The sequence below is a fragment of the Canis aureus genome, chromosome 1, assembly GCF_053574225.1.
Source record: "Canis aureus isolate CA01 chromosome 1, VMU_Caureus_v.1.0, whole genome shotgun sequence".
Lineage (NCBI taxonomy): Eukaryota > Metazoa > Chordata > Mammalia > Carnivora > Canidae > Canis > Canis aureus.
The window spans coordinates 62,772,695-62,791,085 of NC_135611.1; the positions used below are offsets into that span (position 1 = coordinate 62,772,695).

General features: G+C 36.7%; 1 protein-coding gene across 2 annotated transcripts in view; it reads left to right on the forward strand.

The window, feature by feature from the left end:
- The window catches only part of CLVS2 (clavesin 2), an 88,961-nt gene that overhangs the window by 39,369 nt on the left and 31,201 nt on the right, over positions 1-18,391 (forward strand). For both annotated transcript variants that reach the window (XM_077901971.1, XM_077901979.1), the window contains one exon: positions 12,700-12,810. In XM_077901971.1, the coding sequence (XP_077758097.1) occupies positions 12,700-12,810 (111 nt within the window). The remainder of the gene's footprint in view (positions 1-12,699; positions 12,811-18,391) is intronic.

Here is an 18,391-nt window from a genome sequence, read left to right on the forward strand (position 1 = left end):
TTCTTTTTTAAAGTAAATTAATGTTTTTCCTAATTTATTAACCTATTATAATATTTGATTATTTTCTGTCATTAAAAATTCTTTGGAAATGCCATTTTAATTGCTCTTGAACATGAGCAAATATATTATTCTTTTATTCACTGTTTTGTTAAAGTAACTTTAAATTGATCCCAATGTTTTCCTCATTACAAAATACGTATAAAAAACACTGTTGTACATAAAATCTTACTCTAACAATGATTTCTTTATAATTGGCTTCTAGAACTGATATTAGGGTACAAAAGGAGTATATTTTGAGGTTTCTCTCAGGAATGTTTTACCAGTTTATATTCCCTCAACAGAATCTGACGGCTCCTGTCTTGCCAAACCCTTGCAGCATTGAGTTTCATCATAAAAAACAATCTGGTCTAGTTTTGCATGCCTGATGTAGGCAGGAGTGTCCTGAAATATCCACTTAAGGACTTCTGCCTAATTCTTTTTATAATTTGCTCTTCTCAATTCCTCTAGCTGAAGTTCTGCAGCTTAACTCCCCTTTGGCAATTTTGAATATGAGAATGTCAGCACTTCTGAATGTGTGTTACTAAAGTAGTTTAAAAGTTTAGTGAGAGACCTAATCATTATTGATATACTGGCTGGGGTAGTAGTAAGGTCTACTGCATTTGACTTCTAGATTGGAGCTACAGGCCTCAAGACACAGGTCACGGAAAATTACTACGTATTCTATTTTGATGAGAAATGGCACAACTATTTGTTACCCTTGCTATGCATCCACTTTTGATAGAAGAGCCTGACTTGGAACATGATGATGTAACAATTTCATAAGTTGGTGGTTTTTACTGTGGGTACTCTCCTGCTGTTATACTTGATTGGAATTGATATTTCATGAATTGTGAAGAGGTGTGAGAATGGCTTTGTGTCACGTTCTCCAGGCTGCCTTGCCTCCTGCATGTACCAGGCACACACCAGCCTTGTGTCTTCATGTTAGGGCTCTGTGGCTGTGATTTGCTTCCATCTGTTATCACCATCTCTGACAGAAAAAAAAGTAGCTGGGAGCAACACGTATGTTGCTCACAAAAGAAAGATCTTCCTGCCCATTCAGTTATAGGATGACCAAACATGTTCTAAGTAGTTTTCCATGTTGGTTTTGCGTTAAGAAATAGTTTTAGCTCAGAAGAGCTCTTTCGAGGAGGAATATTTTATGTAATATCCCACTAAGTTGCCTCAAGACTCAGACATTCCCCTCTCCGTGCAAAGTTGATGCTACTGAGTCACCAGTGTAATTTGAGAGTTTTATCCGAGTGGAGGGATTTTTCTAAGCTAATAAACCAGCATTTGTGTTCCAGGGACCCTTGCAGGGTGAGGAGGGCTGTGTTTGAAGCCAGGTGAGCCAGCACCAACTGATTAATGGTGGGCACAGGAAAAAAATGACAAAATAATGATTTGTCTAGAATTAGAGTATCCTTGAGATTTTGAGATAGATTAGGTGGTTCTAGCCCACAAATTTCAGAGGCCCTGATCATACAGTCATAGTGTACTCTAGGAGACATTCTCTCCACAATAGTACTCTGTTCTATTTAGTAATTCTGTATATGTGGCAGGGATACTTTTGCTGACAGAGACACATTTGTCTCATGGGTAAGTAGATTTATCACTGGAACCTAGAAGCCAAGAATGTATGGATGATTTCAATACACGTGTTCAAAACGAGTAGGAAAAGAAAAAAAAATGGAATAACATTGCATTTTTTTCTGTTGAATCAGTATATAACAAGTTATTATGTCGTTATTTTAATATATTTATTGACATGGTATTTACAAGTGATTGTTATGTGTACTTGTTATTTACAAATGATAATTTACCGGCAGAAAAGGAACTGGGGTTATTCCTTGTAGATTTAAACAAGTCAGCTATGCTGTTATTTAAGATTTTTAAAACAAAATTAAAAACTTAGAACTGATGGTCTATGTTAAGATTGCAGCAGCGTTAAGAACACCACAAAACACTCATTTTTACTCAAGCAGATGATAATCATGTGTTATCTTGGAAGAGTTTGAAAGCACAATTCCTTGCTTTTCTCTGGGCCTGTAGCTTTATAAACTGGAGAAGCCCTTGACCACCACTGTGCTCTGAGTGACCTGAGAAGATTCCTCTTAGTGTTCTTGAGTGGAAGTTAAAAGACTCTCTTAGTCCAAATAATAAATTCTGATTGTAGAATCACGAAAGCCATGCAATAAAATCCCTTTGCATTCAACATGTTGGTGTGAGACCTGAGCTGCCTACAGCATATGTCCACTCACAATTAAAGGTGATGATTATTCTACACTTTAGAATCCCTGTGGCAGGTTTCCTAGTAATTTGCCTTGAGAACATACAGCCCTTCAGAAAATCCTTCTATGCTTTCTTTTATGCACCCTATAAAGGAGAACATCAGGCAACATCATTGTACATGGGCATCATTTCTAATTAACTTAAAAATTAAACCAGAGGACACCCTTGGATAAAACTGAAAAAGAACAAATCTAGCCCATATCTATAATGAGAACTGAATTTCATAAAAGGAGAGCGACAGAGCAAAAGAGAATTATTAGGAGTCACAGTGTCACGAAGTATTCATTAGCTAAATATTGATGTATATAGAATGGGGGGAGGAATGGCTACTTTTTAAATAGAAATGTCAGAAATGACATGTATTTGCCTTTGGGTAGAGCACATTCTGTTGACCACCCTTAAGAGAAATACATGTTGACACACTTGTATTCATGATAGTTTAAACAATAGCTGACATTTTGCCAAAGGTCTTAGAACAAATAGATATTGTAAAATATGCAAATACAAATCTAGGTACATTAATTTTTAAATTAAAAAATCTAAAAAGTTATCTGTATTTTAGTGCATATGTAGATTAGGATTTTAGCACTTGGGAGGGCAAAATTATTTCAAAATATATTCATATCTTAAAATTTTTTAATTCTAAAAAAATGTTTACCTACGATGCCACATATTAATGGGAAATTAATGTATACTATTAATTACTCTTTTAAATGATCCGTTATGGTTAATCAATGTTTCTTAAAACACTTATTAAATTATGACATTGTTTTCTAAGGAATCATTAAAATTCAAGTCTGTAATTTATGTGCATTTTGTTTCAGAGATTGCTCATCAAATAGAAAACCTTGCTAAGTGCTTATTTTGAAATAAAATGTGATGTATCTTTGAAGGCTGACTTGTTTCCTCTAACAAGAATTGACTATTCATTTTTAACCATTTAATTATTTTTTTCTCTTTTCTCAAATTCCAAAGTGTTAAGTAAACTTTAGAAAATGTTAGTAATTATTGTTTCCATACATGTCAGAGCAATTACCTGTTTTGGTGAAGTTTGTTTCTACGCAGTTCTTTCCGTGTAACCCAGTTCCTTTATTGTCTGCTTACCTGGATAGCATGAGGGTTTAATGGGCAGTTAGAAGTTAAGAGGTTGGAGGTGAAGCATCCTCCTGCATTTGTACAACCCCAGCTTAAATGCTTATCTCTGCACCAGGTCAAGAGCCTTTGTTTTCAATCTGTTATTTGCATCCATTTACACATGGCTCATTACCAGTTATGAGGCAGGCATAGAAAAAGACATTCCAATTAGCTGGTCATTAAATAGTTTCCTGGCTGTTTTCTCTCAATTTGGCAAAACACACGAGTTAGAATATTTTGGTAAAAATCCTTGTTTCCCTCATGAAAGCAATGGAATGACTTACCTAGATGTGCCTGTCTGGTATTAATGAGACTACATATATGGGATTATATATCCCAGCTGTAGCTCCATTCTCTTTAGTTCCAGACACTGCACAGAATACTAGAGGTGGGAATGGAAGCAGGGCTTTGGAACTAGGACAAACCTGATTTCTTTCAGGAATATTAATCTTTTTTTTTTTTTTGGAATGTTAATCTTTTAGAAGATGTGTAGGGTCTGCATACAAATAGCTTATTCAACATTCTAAAAGATAGGTATGAGTATACAAATGCTACTATACCAGCTAGAAAGAATATCTCCAAAAGACATATTTAGGAAAATATGGTGTGGTTAGTATATCCAGGCACATCAGTTATTCCCCCTACCGTGTCCTGATTTTCTTTATTAGATCGGCTAAGAGAACAGATTAATAAAATTCTCTGAATTCTCTCTTAACAGAACTCATAATTGAGGCCTTCCTACAACCGTTCAGAATGTTAGTTATGTATTTTCCACATTGGCACCTTTCACAGGCACTTTTGCATTTCTACTCCATTCTCTTCAATATTCTGGGCTGCATTTTAGATCTGTCCTTCTGGGGGATGCCTTCCCCATCATACCTTCTTCCTAAGACATCTTTGTAAAGCAGCCAAATCTTAAATTTAAACATATCTGAAGGAAATTAATATTGATGCAGTCTAAGGAACTAGTAGTACCAACTGCTGTAATAGTTACCTTCTACTTTCTATACCTAGGCAGACTTTAAGAGAGAGGGTGATATTATTATATATGTTGTATACATATTAAGGCTTTGTAAAAATTATTCTCATAATTCTAGACTTTTACATATAATTTTATGTCATCTGTATAAAACTTAACTGAAAAGAATTAGAAGCATCCCCTAAGATGCTTAAAGTATTCCTTTTGTCTCTGGTTGATAAGGTGATGAGCACTTTTCTTTATTGTGCTTTATTTGATGTTTAGAATTTCTACAATAATCATGCTCAATAACTTTACTGAAATCATCATAATAGTGCAATATTTTTAATCTTAATATAATTCTAGGGATAGAGTTTTGAATTAAAATTGTAACTTCTAGGTGTTGCATACTATGATTTATCATTATATGCACTTTGCCATAGTGCATATAACAGTTGAAATTATGTGCTTCAAAAGTGCAGTAAAGGTAGAAAAGAAAAAAAAAACGTTAAAAAAAGACTAATGGGGGTGCCAGAGTAGCACAGTCACTAAGTGTGTCTTGGTTTCAGTTCAGATTGTGATCTCAAGGTTGTGAGATTGAGGCCTGCATTGGACTCTGTGCTCAGTGTGGAGTCTGCTTTGGACTCAATCTCCCTCTCTCTCCCTTTGCCCCTCTTCCCCAAGCCACATGCTCTCTCTCTCCCTCTAAAATAAATCTAAATAAATAAATAAATAAATAAATAAATAAATAAATAAATCTTTTTTAAAAAGGCTAATGAATTTAGTTTTGAATGAGTGAGTTATACATACAGTTTTTGCCTATGTTTACATGAGGTCACTTCTTAACACACTTGATCATTTTAGGAATCCTAGAGAGTCTTGTGAAACAGGACCAAAGTTGTAGATTAAATTCTCATAAAAGAGTCTATTTTGTTCATGTTTATGGCTACAAACTGTACCTTGATTGTACCAGAAATTACATTGATTTATGTTGTTCTCAAGACTGACTCCTTGTGATAGTATTGTCCTAACACATAATTTTTTTATTTCACCAATATCAATTAAAGAACTGAATACTATATTAATGGTTCATTTTCCAAGTTTTCTTTTTTGAATGGCCAAACATCTGAGGCAAGCAAATTTTTGCTAGAAATGTGTGCATAACTTACTTATGTATATTTGATACATGTACATATATTTACCTCTCTCCAGAATACCCATAGTGCCAATATTTATAGTGTCTATATCACTTATATGCCAATGAGGAAAAGGTAGAGGCTTTGCTTTGATTGATATTATTTTGTAATTGTTGGCAATAGCAATCAACTTATAGGGAAACTCATATCTTGCATGAGGGGAATATTTCCAAAGTCATCTTCTCCCAAAGAAAGATTGAGTATATAGTCAACAGAGGCTTGGAGAGATGTTGAATTCCACTAGAGCTTTGGCAGCCAAGTTTCCATTAACTCAAGTACTCAGTCAAGATAATCCAGCACACTTTGTACATCCATCAAAAAGTGTACCACTCAAGAATAAAATGAATGGGAACAGGTAAATTGCCAGAAGTTTTTAGAAGGCAGAAATTCTGTTAACTTTCTTCAACCAATCTTGATTGTACTTTCACTGACTGCAAGGTACTTCTTATTTCATCATCTTCAGTGAAGAGCATTGTGGCCAGCAGAGTCAACGATCAGCATATTGTATGTTGCTATTTTATTTTATTTTATTTTATTTTATTTTATTTTTTTATTATTTTATTTTATGTTACTTTAGATTTTATTTATAGGAGAGAAAGAAAGAGAGCATGAACAGAGGGGAGAGGCAGAGAGAGAGGGAGAAGCAGACTCCTTGCTGAGCAAAGTGATCAAGCCAAAGTGAGGCTTGATCCCAGGATCCTGAGATCATGACCTGAGCTAAAGGCAGACATTTAACTGACTGAGACACCCAGTTATCCCTGTATGCTGTTATTTTAAATATTATGTTATACTATGTAGTGTTTTAGGACCAAACAACTTCCCATTAAACCACATTATAAAATTCCTTCATGGTCATTTCCATATGTATAAAGTAAAAATTGATATTTAATATGGTAGTCCAGGACTTAGGAGGTGTGCTTAATGGCTATGGTTGGCCATTAACAGTCCTATTAAATGTTTCAATTTTGCAGATAAGGAGATTGAGGCTCAGTTTACATATGTAGTAAGTACCAGAATCTATTCTATTCAAGAAACATTCATCTAGCTCTGCTCTAGGACACACACACACACACTCTCTCTCTTTTAAAATATTGGGAATGTAAAGATGAAATCATACACAGTCTGGATCTGAGTTAATGTTAACTTTTCTGAGTTAGAAATCTCTCTGGATGGTTCAAGGACAGATGAATTAAAATACAGGGAGCTTGTGTTTTAAAATTTCATTAGAAAAATGGGAGGAATTACAATGTCATTAGGGAGCTGTGTCTGCTTTCTTGGTTTTGAGGTCCCAACCCTGCAGATGTGATCCAGAGATCAAGAAACTGCTGTCTTCACCCTCTCACTACTGCCATCCCAGCAGCCTCTCACCTAGTGATACCTAGAAAGTGGAAGGTAGTATCCAGACACTGCCATAAACAGTTGCTCCCCTAGAGTTTTCCTAGCAGCTGCAACTGCAACAAAAATGTGACTGTGGCCTCCGGTTGGTCCTTTAAATCTTGTTCAAGTGTCTCTCACTGACAGAACTCTTATTTATAATCCCAGCTGTAGGATTATAATTATGTTTTAGCCTTCTATCCCCTGCCCTATTGGGTGGGGCACCAAGTGAGTGGAAATGGATGCAGGCCCATCTCCAACAGACCATATAAAACGCAAAATCAAGCCTCAAAGAGCTCACATTTTAATAGTGGAAGCAGACAAATGAAGAGACAGTTTCAAGGTTATACAGGCAAGTGCAATGAGAGACTTAGGCACTGTGCTCCTGATGGCAGAGACTGGGCTTTTAAGAGAGAACAGGGTATGGAAAAGTGAGAGAAAGGATCAAAAAGAGCTTCCTGGAGATGATGTTGCCTGAGCTAGGCCTTAAAAGTTCAACATGAGAGGACAATGCAAAAAGGGAGGGGAGGCTATGCCAGGCACATGGGAGAGAACAAAGTCAACAAGCTTTAAAACTGCAAGTGGACTGCAACAGACATGAAGATGATGCAGGGAAGTGATGTCGTGCCAAGCTGGGAGTGGACACAGTGGATTTTGGGTTTTACTATGGCCATGAGAGTGAATACAAAAATATGAAGCTACACAAAGCTGAGGATATAAATATTGGAGGGCTTGGGGGCATGATTGGAAGCAAGTGGCTTATACTTCTGGTTTCTTGTTCTGCTTGGAAGAAGGTTGGAAGACTCTACCTTGTCCTGACAACAAATAAACAACCAGACTGGAAAATGAGGTGAGGTAACAGGGAAAACCATTGTTGCCAAGACTGGAGGGACAGGCAGGTAAACACAGGGAGTCTTGGCTTACTGGAGCAGAGATCCAGAAGGGGAAACAAACCATGGTGGGAACCAATGTTGGGGCAGGATATCATGAACTTTAAGTGACAAATTGCTGGAAGCTCACTGGGAATGAGGCTAAGATTTAAAAATTCCAAGGAGCCCCATCCTAAGGGCTCCCCACACTTTTGTGAGATTTTCTTCATGGGTTGGATCAGGTTTTTAGTAAATATTAGAGAAAAATCCCCTTGTGTTTCTGTCAGAGGAAAAGGAGAAGAAACCATTTTGAAATATGCCAGAGCACTCTGTTGTTGTTGTTGTCGTTGTTGTTGCTGTTGTTACTGTTTTTCTCTTTCTGCTGGGGTATTATTAGAACCTAACTGGCCTGGGGGTAGAAAGATACCCAACTCTAGGCATCCACATGGTGAAGGGAAATACCCAACTCTAGGCTACCTGTCCCACCTCAGGGAAGAAAAAAAGACTGAGAAACACTTGGGAGTTCACAGTCCAGAGACAGACTCATTAGAAGACCAAGACCTAATCATAAAACTATAGAACACTTCCCTCCTACCACACCTACCACTGCATTACAGTTGGCTGATTTACAGCCCTTCCTTTTATCTGGTACATCATGTCTGGCTATCAGGAAAAGAAATTAAAAGGCGTACTAAAAAAAAAATTTAAAAAAACACAACTTGAAGAGACAGAGCAAGCATCAGAACCAGATAGGGCAAGGAAGTCAGAATTATCAGACTGGGCATTTTAAACAATTTTGATTTATATACTAACTGCTCTAATGGATAAAGTAGACAATATGCAAAAGCAGATGGACTGTATAAGCAGAGAAATGGAAAGTGTAAGAAAGAAAAAAAACAGATATCTGGAGATCAAAAACACCCTAACAGAAATGAAGAATGCCTTTGATGGACTTATTAGTGGACTGGACATGGCTAACGAAACAGTCTCTGAGCTTGGAGACTATGTCAATAGGAACTTCCAAAATGGAAAGCAAAGAGAAAGAACGTTGGAACAAAAAAGGAATAGAGTAACCAGGAACTGGAAGCCAGGTACAGAAGGTATAACATATGTGTAATTGTAATACCACAAGGAGAAGAGAAAGAAAGGAAACAAGGCATCACAGTGAGGAGAAGAGAGGAATCAAGGATTATGCTGTCATTGTGTTGCACTTTGATGCCTGAGAGGTGGCACTGAATCAGAATTTTAACCTAGATTAATTTGATTGCAAAGTCATTGCTTTCCCTTCCTGTGCACCCTGTCTCAACTGTGATTTGGCACTGATCAAGTCCTTCTTTATGTAAAGATACATCCAAGAAATCCCATGAACTCATGTGTATGTTTTGTGTATACGTGTGCATATTTATTTTTCAATAGAAGAAGCATGACCTCCACGGGATTGTAGTTTAAAAAAATCACTGAGCCAAGACGTTTGGTTTAACAACTTGATAGCTGATGTTTATTCACTTTTGTTTTAGAGATTAAATGCCTCTTCAGGAGTGGATTTTAAAAGCATTCTAAGTAGTTCTGCTTCAGGTAGTGCAGCAGGTTAAAAATTCCTGAAGATCTTCCCGCCATGAAACACAGAGTGTTAGATAAATCACAACAAAAATATCTTCAGATTCTTTGCAGAACTCTAGGGAGCAAGAAAGAAGTCATCACCCCTCAACTGCCCCTTGAACCCTAAAGCAAGAGCACAAAGTCTACTGGAAAAACAAAACAAAACAAAAAACAGGAGAATAAGTGAAGCCTAGGTGGTTCTGGAGGCAAATGTTGACTGCAGGAACCTACAGCTTTAGAGGGTAATGAATGCCTAGGGCCTGGGGTGGATAGAAGCAAAGACTGGGTTTGCATACATTGTGGGCAAAGGGGGACTAGCTGTGAGACTGCATTCGTCCAGGTGCTCTATCCTTAAGGAAGGTTTGTGCAAGGAGAATCTCTGCTGGCTAGGAAACCTTTAAGAAAACCTCTCTGCCTCTCTCATAAGCAGGTGGAAAAATAATAGTAACGATAATAATATTGGTATTAATAATAATAACAATGTCTTCTCTGATAATCTGAGACCATAATTGTCTCCTCTAAGTCTGAGATTTTTTTTTTAAGATTTTATTTATTTATTCATGAGAGACACACAGAGAGAGAGAGAGGCAGAGACACAGGCAGAGGGAGAAGCAGGCTCCACGCAGGGAACCCGATGTGGGACTGGATCCCAGGTCTCCAGGATCACACCCTGGGCTGAAGGCGGCGCTAAATCGCTGAGCCACCAGGGCTGCCCTGAGTCTGAGATTTGAATGCACATTGTATAATCAGAGAAATCCCCCCCAAAAGGAAATTAAATTAAAGCCAAATCATGTTGATAGCACCTAGTAGGAACTGATACGGACCTTATCTGGAGAAAGGCATCCTCAAACTAGCTCTTTCAGGATTCCCAATGATTAATATTAACCAACTATAAGTTCACCATAAATAAGATCAGCAGAGAAAGTAACCAAATTCAGGGTCCCAAGGACTAAGACACAAAATACCTATGTATTAAGTGATTATGTTATTAAGTAATGTTATTAATGACAGAATTAAAATAAAGTCCAAGTGACTAGGGAATTAAAGTTACATGAAAATCTATGTCATAACCTATAAATTGGCAAAAATTAAACAGATTGACGATACCAAGTGCTGTATGTGGAAGAGTTGCAACGTTCCTGATTGCTGGGGGATGGAGAGGCATAAATTGATGTAGTTGCTGTTACCAATTGTGTAAAGTATGTACACTCTATGACTTAAGACTTCAGATATATACCCCACATATACACTTGAACATGCCCAAGACGCATGTCCATAAACGAAGTCTACAGAGCAGAGGTGCTGGTGATGCCTGGTGATGCACACCAGACAAAATATTTGTAAAACAATGTGCATTGACAAGAGAAAATAAATTATGACCTATCATACAATAGTATACCATACAATAGTGACAACTACAGTTGCACATGTGTAAAACTCAAATACGAGGAACTTCAAAAACAATATAATATGATGCTAGAAGAATACATTCATATATTTAGAAAGTTTAAGTACTTAGAAAACCTAACAGTATCTTTTAGGGGTTGTAAGTATATCCATAGCAAGAAATATAAAATATAGAAATAAATAAAATATACAAAATTATAAAATAAATAAGGAGTAAGATATTTATATATTTATAATGCTTATAAAATATAAGAAAAACATTTATAATATAAAATTTTAAAATGTGGTAGAGGAACAGAGAATATGAATAAAGTCAACTCTAAGGTTACCAACCACGTTCTATTTCTTAAGCTGAGTGGAGGGCACATGGATGTTTATCTTAGCATTCTCTTTATTGTACATAGATTATTTTCCTTTTATGTATAAAAATATCATAACTTAAAAACATACGATGTCTATATTTCTATGTAATTCATTTCTGTTATCATAATAAATTCTTGAGGAATGAAAACTACATGTTTATAAAAGAAGTAAGGTGCTTACATAAAAGGAGATGTATTTTACTTTTAGTTATTCCAATTTATTTATTTTTTAAGTATTGTTTTTTTATAGTGCGTTGCTGCCAGAGATAGAAATGGCTTTGCAAAAAAAAAAAAGTGCTATTGGCTCTGAAAATCAGCATAGAAAACCATGAATTAATTATTAATGCTCCTAAGTGTCTCCCCAAAGGTAAAACATGCACAGCATAACATAATAGGGTTAAAACAATCTTGTTTAAAAAAATTTTAAAAATGCACCTATGATTATTTCAGTTCCTTTAGTTTTTCTTTGTTCCCATTCATGCTCTAAAAAAAATCCAGAAGAATGTCAGTTATTATGATACTTCCTGAGAGACACCTCTAGTGGTATAGTTTTTGTTGTTTTTTTTAAGACTTTCATAGTTGAGTGTGGGATTTCGAACTAGTAGCAAGGATCCATTTATTTATGTGGAATCCATAGCACACTCAAGTGAGGTCAGATGTTGCAATCTATTCAGCTTAAGGATTTCCTTCATATTATGGAGTGAAGTGGGACGCACCTGTTTAGTCACAGATAGGAAGAAAAGACATCTTTACATCACTTCAGATTCAAGCCTTACTACACAAGTGAGTTCCTGCTGAAGAGGAGACTGGCTTTAGGATAGGCCTGTTTTCTTCCTGAAAAGGGGTGAGCTCAGAGGGTTTTGACTTCACCTAGCAATAATGCATCCCCAAATTTCCCACACTACAACACAAAGTTTTTATTTTGCTTAAGCCTGTTTGCCCCCTGTTTTTTACAGCTGAAATAAGGGAAGGAGAATGTTTATAATGAAGTTGACAACATAGAATAAAGTGAGTTTTGATACATGGTAGTGCTCACATTGTAGATAACTATAGTGACATTTAAGAAAATACTTTAATTTAGATATACTTTAAACAATTTAAATAAAATGCTTATCTAACATAGATTCAGTATTTGACAAATCCCTCGTGTCTTTTATTTCTGTTTCTTGGCCAATAGTGACTGTTAACAGTTTGTAGGCTTAAAATACAGCGTTCCTAAAAATGCTGAAGCTCTTATCAACAAACTGTTCTTGAGAAGGATTTGCTTTATTACGTATTGCTTCAGTTTAGGTCTGAAAGTTGCAATGTTTAGTGTGGTAAGTTTCTTCCTTCTTTCTTAGTCATCTTAACTCTACAAATAATCTCAGCTAAGTTTGCGGAATAACAAATTTATACACCGTATGACCTTCCTCAAGCCGTCTCAGTATATTAAAGCACGTGTTGGTTTTTCTCCCCACTCTGTGTTCCTCTAGGATAGTTTCCCAGCGAGGTTTGGAGGAATTCACTTTGTCAATCAGCCATGGTATATCCATGCCCTGTACACCGTGATCCGGCCTTTCCTCAAGGAGAAGACTCGGAAAAGGGTATTTGCTTGTTTCTTTGTTTTTGTATTCTTTTTCTTCCCATGTTCAACAAATTACGCTGCAAAATGTGTATGTAGTACTGGCCGTGGTAAAATCTACCCCTGTAGTGCATATAAGTATACTTTTAAGACATTTAAAAATTCTTCAAGACCCTATGATTAATTTTGATCAGTGTGTGTATGAAAGAAATATTTAAAAGCCTGCTCATTGGCTTTCCCACAAATTGGGAGAACATCGCAGTACATCATTATATAAAGCCTCAGTTTAAAAGTAAAAAAAAAATAAATAATTATGCCATGTTACTAGATTTTTATTAATACACTTAATTTCAAGTAAAATCTAGATCAAAGTTATAATTTTATAAGCTGACATATGAATGTTAGTCATTTCATAATATGTATCACATTGAATATAGAGAGTTTTGTAGTATCTAACATAATTTTGTAGTGATTGTCATGTTCAATCATGCTTTTCAGAAAGAATGCTGATGTGTAGAGATATTAGTATTTCTTTAAATGACAAGTCACTTGCGTTTAAAGACTTGGTTTCATCTAACAATGAGGATCATTCAAAGCATCTACAACATAATAATTGTTGTTTTCTGCAAATAAGATAGTTTGTATAAAGCATTTGGCACAGTGCACGGTACATGGTAAGGGCTGAACACATTTATCGTTATTATTAATAATATAGATTGCAAAATGCATTTTAATGTCCATTATTTCATTTTATCCTCCAAAAGCCTCTGAAGCATAAATTTAGTAAGCCTTATCTCCTATTTCACAGCTGAGAAAAGTAAGTCTTAAGACGGTTAAGTAACTTGCTTACTCATTTACACAGCTGTAGAGTTGTAGAGCTAATATATGAATCCAAATATTCCAGATTTAGAGCTATTTTTGCCTCCGTGCTGTGACCAATTTTCAAATGATTAGTTCCAAAGTAAAATATACTTCACTTCTAAATGTGTATTGAAAGTAATTTTCCATGTTTCTCAGTGAATGAGAAGGCACTTCAGGTATCTCCAAGCCATGTTATAGAGGCCTCATTGTGAGCATAAAGGGGAAATAATTGCTAAATATGTGTTTGTATCAACCGTTATTGAACAGAAGGTCTTCTGTATATGAATTTGTTGAAAATGTTCCGGCAGTAAAGGGGGAAGACTCTGTAAAAAATTGTAATTTATATCAGGAATTGTTTCTACCAGTGAGAATGAAATTAATTTACATGTTAGAGTTCAGAAAAGTGTATTGATGTGCTTCACAAATAACGCTTCCAAACTTTGTTTTATGAAGAGATGATCAAGATCCAAAACACCTGCTGGGGCTTTTAGTACATATTGCACTAGTGAATGCTCCTGTAGTATTCACTCTATGCCACATGCTGTTCTAAGGACCTTACATATGTTAATTCCGTTAATCCTTACGAGGACAGCTCTAGGGGAAGCACTGTTATTTTTCTCCTTCTAGGGATGAGAAAATGAGGCACAGAAGGCTAAGCAAATTGCCCTAAATCACACCTGGGAGATAGTAGAGCTGACCATGTGGATTTATTAAGAAGATCGTTCCAGAAAGACAAAGGCCCTGAGGTAGAAACTTGCCTGATATACTAGGCAAACAGCAAGAAGGCTCAGAAAGCTAGAGCAGAATGAGCTACTGAGGAGGGTGATACACGATGGGATAGAAGGGAATACGGTGTGCCAAATCATGTGGGGGCTTGTATTCAACTGCAAGGGTCTGGGCTTTCAGTCAGAATGATGGGGAAAAAGTTTGAAAGACTTGAGGACAGGGTGACTTGTTCTGAAGGGTGTTCTGTGGAAAAAGACTAAAGAGGATCAAGCAGGGTGTTCTGCTCTGTGGAAAATGACTAAAGAGGATCAAGTCTAAGAAAATGAGGAAACCTCCAGGGCTGGGGCTATTTGATTGAATTGAGTAATTTTGACAATGCTTAGAAAAATTCACTGCTACTAGCATTATTCTAGATGGAAGGGAGGTATCTGGGCCTTACCATTTTGATTAAAACTATACGACTTGTAAATCTTCATATGAGAAAATAGTTATAGGTTAAAACACTTTTTGGTTTCTACCTATAGAATCAATATAAAGCACAAAGCTATTATATTTACTGGTATTCCAAGTGATCCAGCATCATAATATTACTCAAATGCTTTATACCGCAGATGCTATAAATCTGTGCTCTGAAAAACTGGTAAAAGAAAACTAAGGAACAGTTGTGAATCTTTTGTCACAAAAAGGAAATACCTGGTTCTTTCTTTATTTTTTTCTGATTAAATGAAACCTGACTTTGAGTCTCCAACATACTGGACTGATGGGAATATCAACCCTAGGTGGTATAGAATCCTTTCTTCTCAAAATCTCATTAATATCTGGAATCTTTTACATGGAGTCAAATTTCCCATCCAATATGGCCTCTTTGGACATCCTTACTCTTCAAGCCAGTATTATTTCCTTGAATTAAGATCTCCTTCTGCCCCCAAGTTGTCTGTGAAAAAAAATAGCATCTCCACTAAAGCTAGAACCCAAATGGCTAGTCTTCAACCCCAGGCACTCTTCAGCTATTCTAGGGTTATGGTCTCACCACTCCCCAAGAGCTGACAGGAAAACAGGCCTCCCCACTGATTGGTGCAACTTTCTACCTTTTCCTCAATATGATGGACTCTCTCTTCTATTCTTTGCTGATTCCCAAACACATTTTACTTCCCTCCCTTCCACTCAGGTCACCTACCATAATCTTAATGACACAGTATAGGGAAGTAAAATAAAAGTATTATTTAGGCTAATTCTTAGAATGGTAAGGTAATCGGAGGCAAGGGAGCCCACAAGAACAAGACATTCTTGCATGAAATGGTGGAAGAGAAAAAATGTAAGGAGAAAAATAACAGGAAAACTTGAATAAATGAAAGGCTTTCAGGATATGAGAGAAGAAGCCATGGAGATATCTAAAGGCAAGAATCTTCAGTCTCTTGAGACAAATGTGTGCATAGTGTGTTTCACCAGGGAGGAGGTATGAGATGTGTTCAGTGAAAGAGTTTATGGAGAGCCTTAGAAGATTTACTCTAAGGGAAAGGAAAAGCCAATGGAGAATTGTGAGCAGGGACACATGATCTAACTAACGTTGTGATATGGTCATTCTGGCTGCTGTGTTGAGAATAAAATGTAGGTGGTCAGAGTGGAAGTGGGGAGAACAGTTAGAAGGTTAGCACAGTAATACAATTTGAAGGATGATTGTAGTTTGATTAAAGGTTGTAGGGGCGAAAAAAAAAATTAAAAAAAATTTAAAAAAAAGGTTGTAGGGGCGGAATTGGTCAGATGTTCAGATTCATGATATATTTTGAATGAAGAACCAAAAAGATTTACTGACAACTTAGAAAGCAAATAAGGATGAGTTGAAGGTCTTAGCCTGAGAAACTAGAAGCAGTCATACCAGTAACTGATGTTCAAAAGAGAGAGGAACTGATTTCGGGAAAAAAAGTTGTAAGTTCAGTTTTGGACATATTAAGTTGGAGGTGCCCACTGACCTTTTTTGTGTGTGTGTGCCCATTGACCTTTTAAGTGGAAATGTCAAGTAGAGAGTGGAAAGAGCAATCTGAAGTTCAAAGGAATGGTCTGGATTCGATATATAAATGTTCACCATGTGAACAATACTTAGGGCCAGTAGACTGAATGAGATCACCAGGAGTAGTAAGTACACTTAGAGAAAAGGATAAATCTAAGAAGTAAAGTCTGGAGCTCTGTGACACTAAGATGTTGGGCTGATGAGGAATAATTGGTAAAAGAGACTGAAAAGAAGCATCTGTCAAAGTAGGAGGAAATCAAGAGATGCTGGGAATAAATGTTTCAATGATGAGAGTCATTTATATCCAATGCTGCTGAGAGTTCAAGAAAAATAAGGGCTGAGAATTGGACCCTGATTTAGCAATGAGAAAAAGCCCGACAAGAGCTGTCTTCATGATGTAGAGTGGGAGGCAAGGCCTGTCTGGACTGGATTCAGGAAAAATGGGACTAGTGTATTTGGAAGGTGAAAATAAACAACTCCTTTGATGAGTTTTGTAATAAAGAGAAGGAGAGAAATAAGATAATAACTGGAAGTAGAAGTCTGGCCAAGAGAGGTTTTGTGTGTTTGAGGGGGGAATGGGAAGAGAAGAGTTGGCAAGTTTGTCCTCTGATGGAAAAGATCCAGCAGACGGAGGAAATTTGATGATGTTGAGAGAGACAGAAGAGAATTGCTTGAGCAATCTAACTGAGTAGAGGAGAGGGGATGGCTTCTAGTGTACAGGTGGAGAGGGTGGCCTTTGTAGAGTTTATCTTTCCATTGTACTAGGAGCGGAGGCGCGGCATATGGACACAGATGCTGGTGGGTGGGTCGCATCTGGTTGCCCTATTTTTTCAGTGAAAGAGAAAACAAGGCCAAAGCTGAAAGTGATGTTGAGGGAGGAGGTAGCAGGATGTTAGCAAAGAGAGAGGAAGTAGTGTGCTAGGATTTCATTTACTTCTCTAAGGATTTATTATGAGAACTCACGCATAACTTGAAAGACGTTTCTTACGTGAAGAAACGCATCTAATGAAATAAGGTCGTATAATTAATAAAACAAGAGTTTCAAGTGTTAGAACTTAACTATCCCCCCCAAATTATTTTGATTTTTTATGAGAAGAATCTAAGCTTGTGTGTGTGTGTATGTATGTGTGTGTAGGGGGGGCTATTATGCTCTGCAAAGAGGAGTGGGAAGGTGTAAACTTTGCAATTAACCTAATGTACATTGGAGCAGATGGCATCTTCCACCTCTGTAGGCTCCACATCAAGTATTTCAAGCAGCCATTTGCTCTGCCTATTTTGGCCAGTGACCTTCTCTCATCTGCTTTTCCTGGTCTGAAATCTGTTGAAATTACTTGTTAGTTGATAATTCCCATCCCTATCATTTTGCTGTATGTTGTAGACTGGTTTTTCTTTGTTTTTCTATACGTTGACGTCAGTCAACTCAAAAATTATGGAAAGCAAAGATAATTATGTTAGTCTATTCATCATGAACCTGAAGTACAAGTCCCTTATAAGCCATAAGTGACGATTTCTAAGTTACTTACAAGCTATAATCATTAAAAAATATGACATAAATTATATGAGAGGACACGAATGCTTTTTCAGAGAAGGCTGATCTATAGTTTTGAGATGGAAATGAAGGAAGAGAAAAGAGATAGCAACTTATGGGAAAATGAATCCTGAGTATGTACCTTGAATAATTTTTCCGTGTAATGGTTTATTTATTTATGAGAGAGAGAGCAGGGCAGGGACAGAGGGAGATGGAGAGAGAGAGAATCTCAAGCAGACTCCACACTGAACATGGAGTTTGATGCAGGGCTTGATCCCACCACCCGAGGGCATGACCTGAGCCCTAAACCAAGAGTTGGAAGCTCAGCTGAGTGAACCACCAGGTGCCTCAATAATTTTTCATTTTTTTTTTAAACTCTAGGAGACAATCATACCAATAATTGATGTATACATACAGCTTTACATTTTCACTCCATTATTCCATTTTTATTTGAATAATAAGCGTGGTAGAAACCTCTAG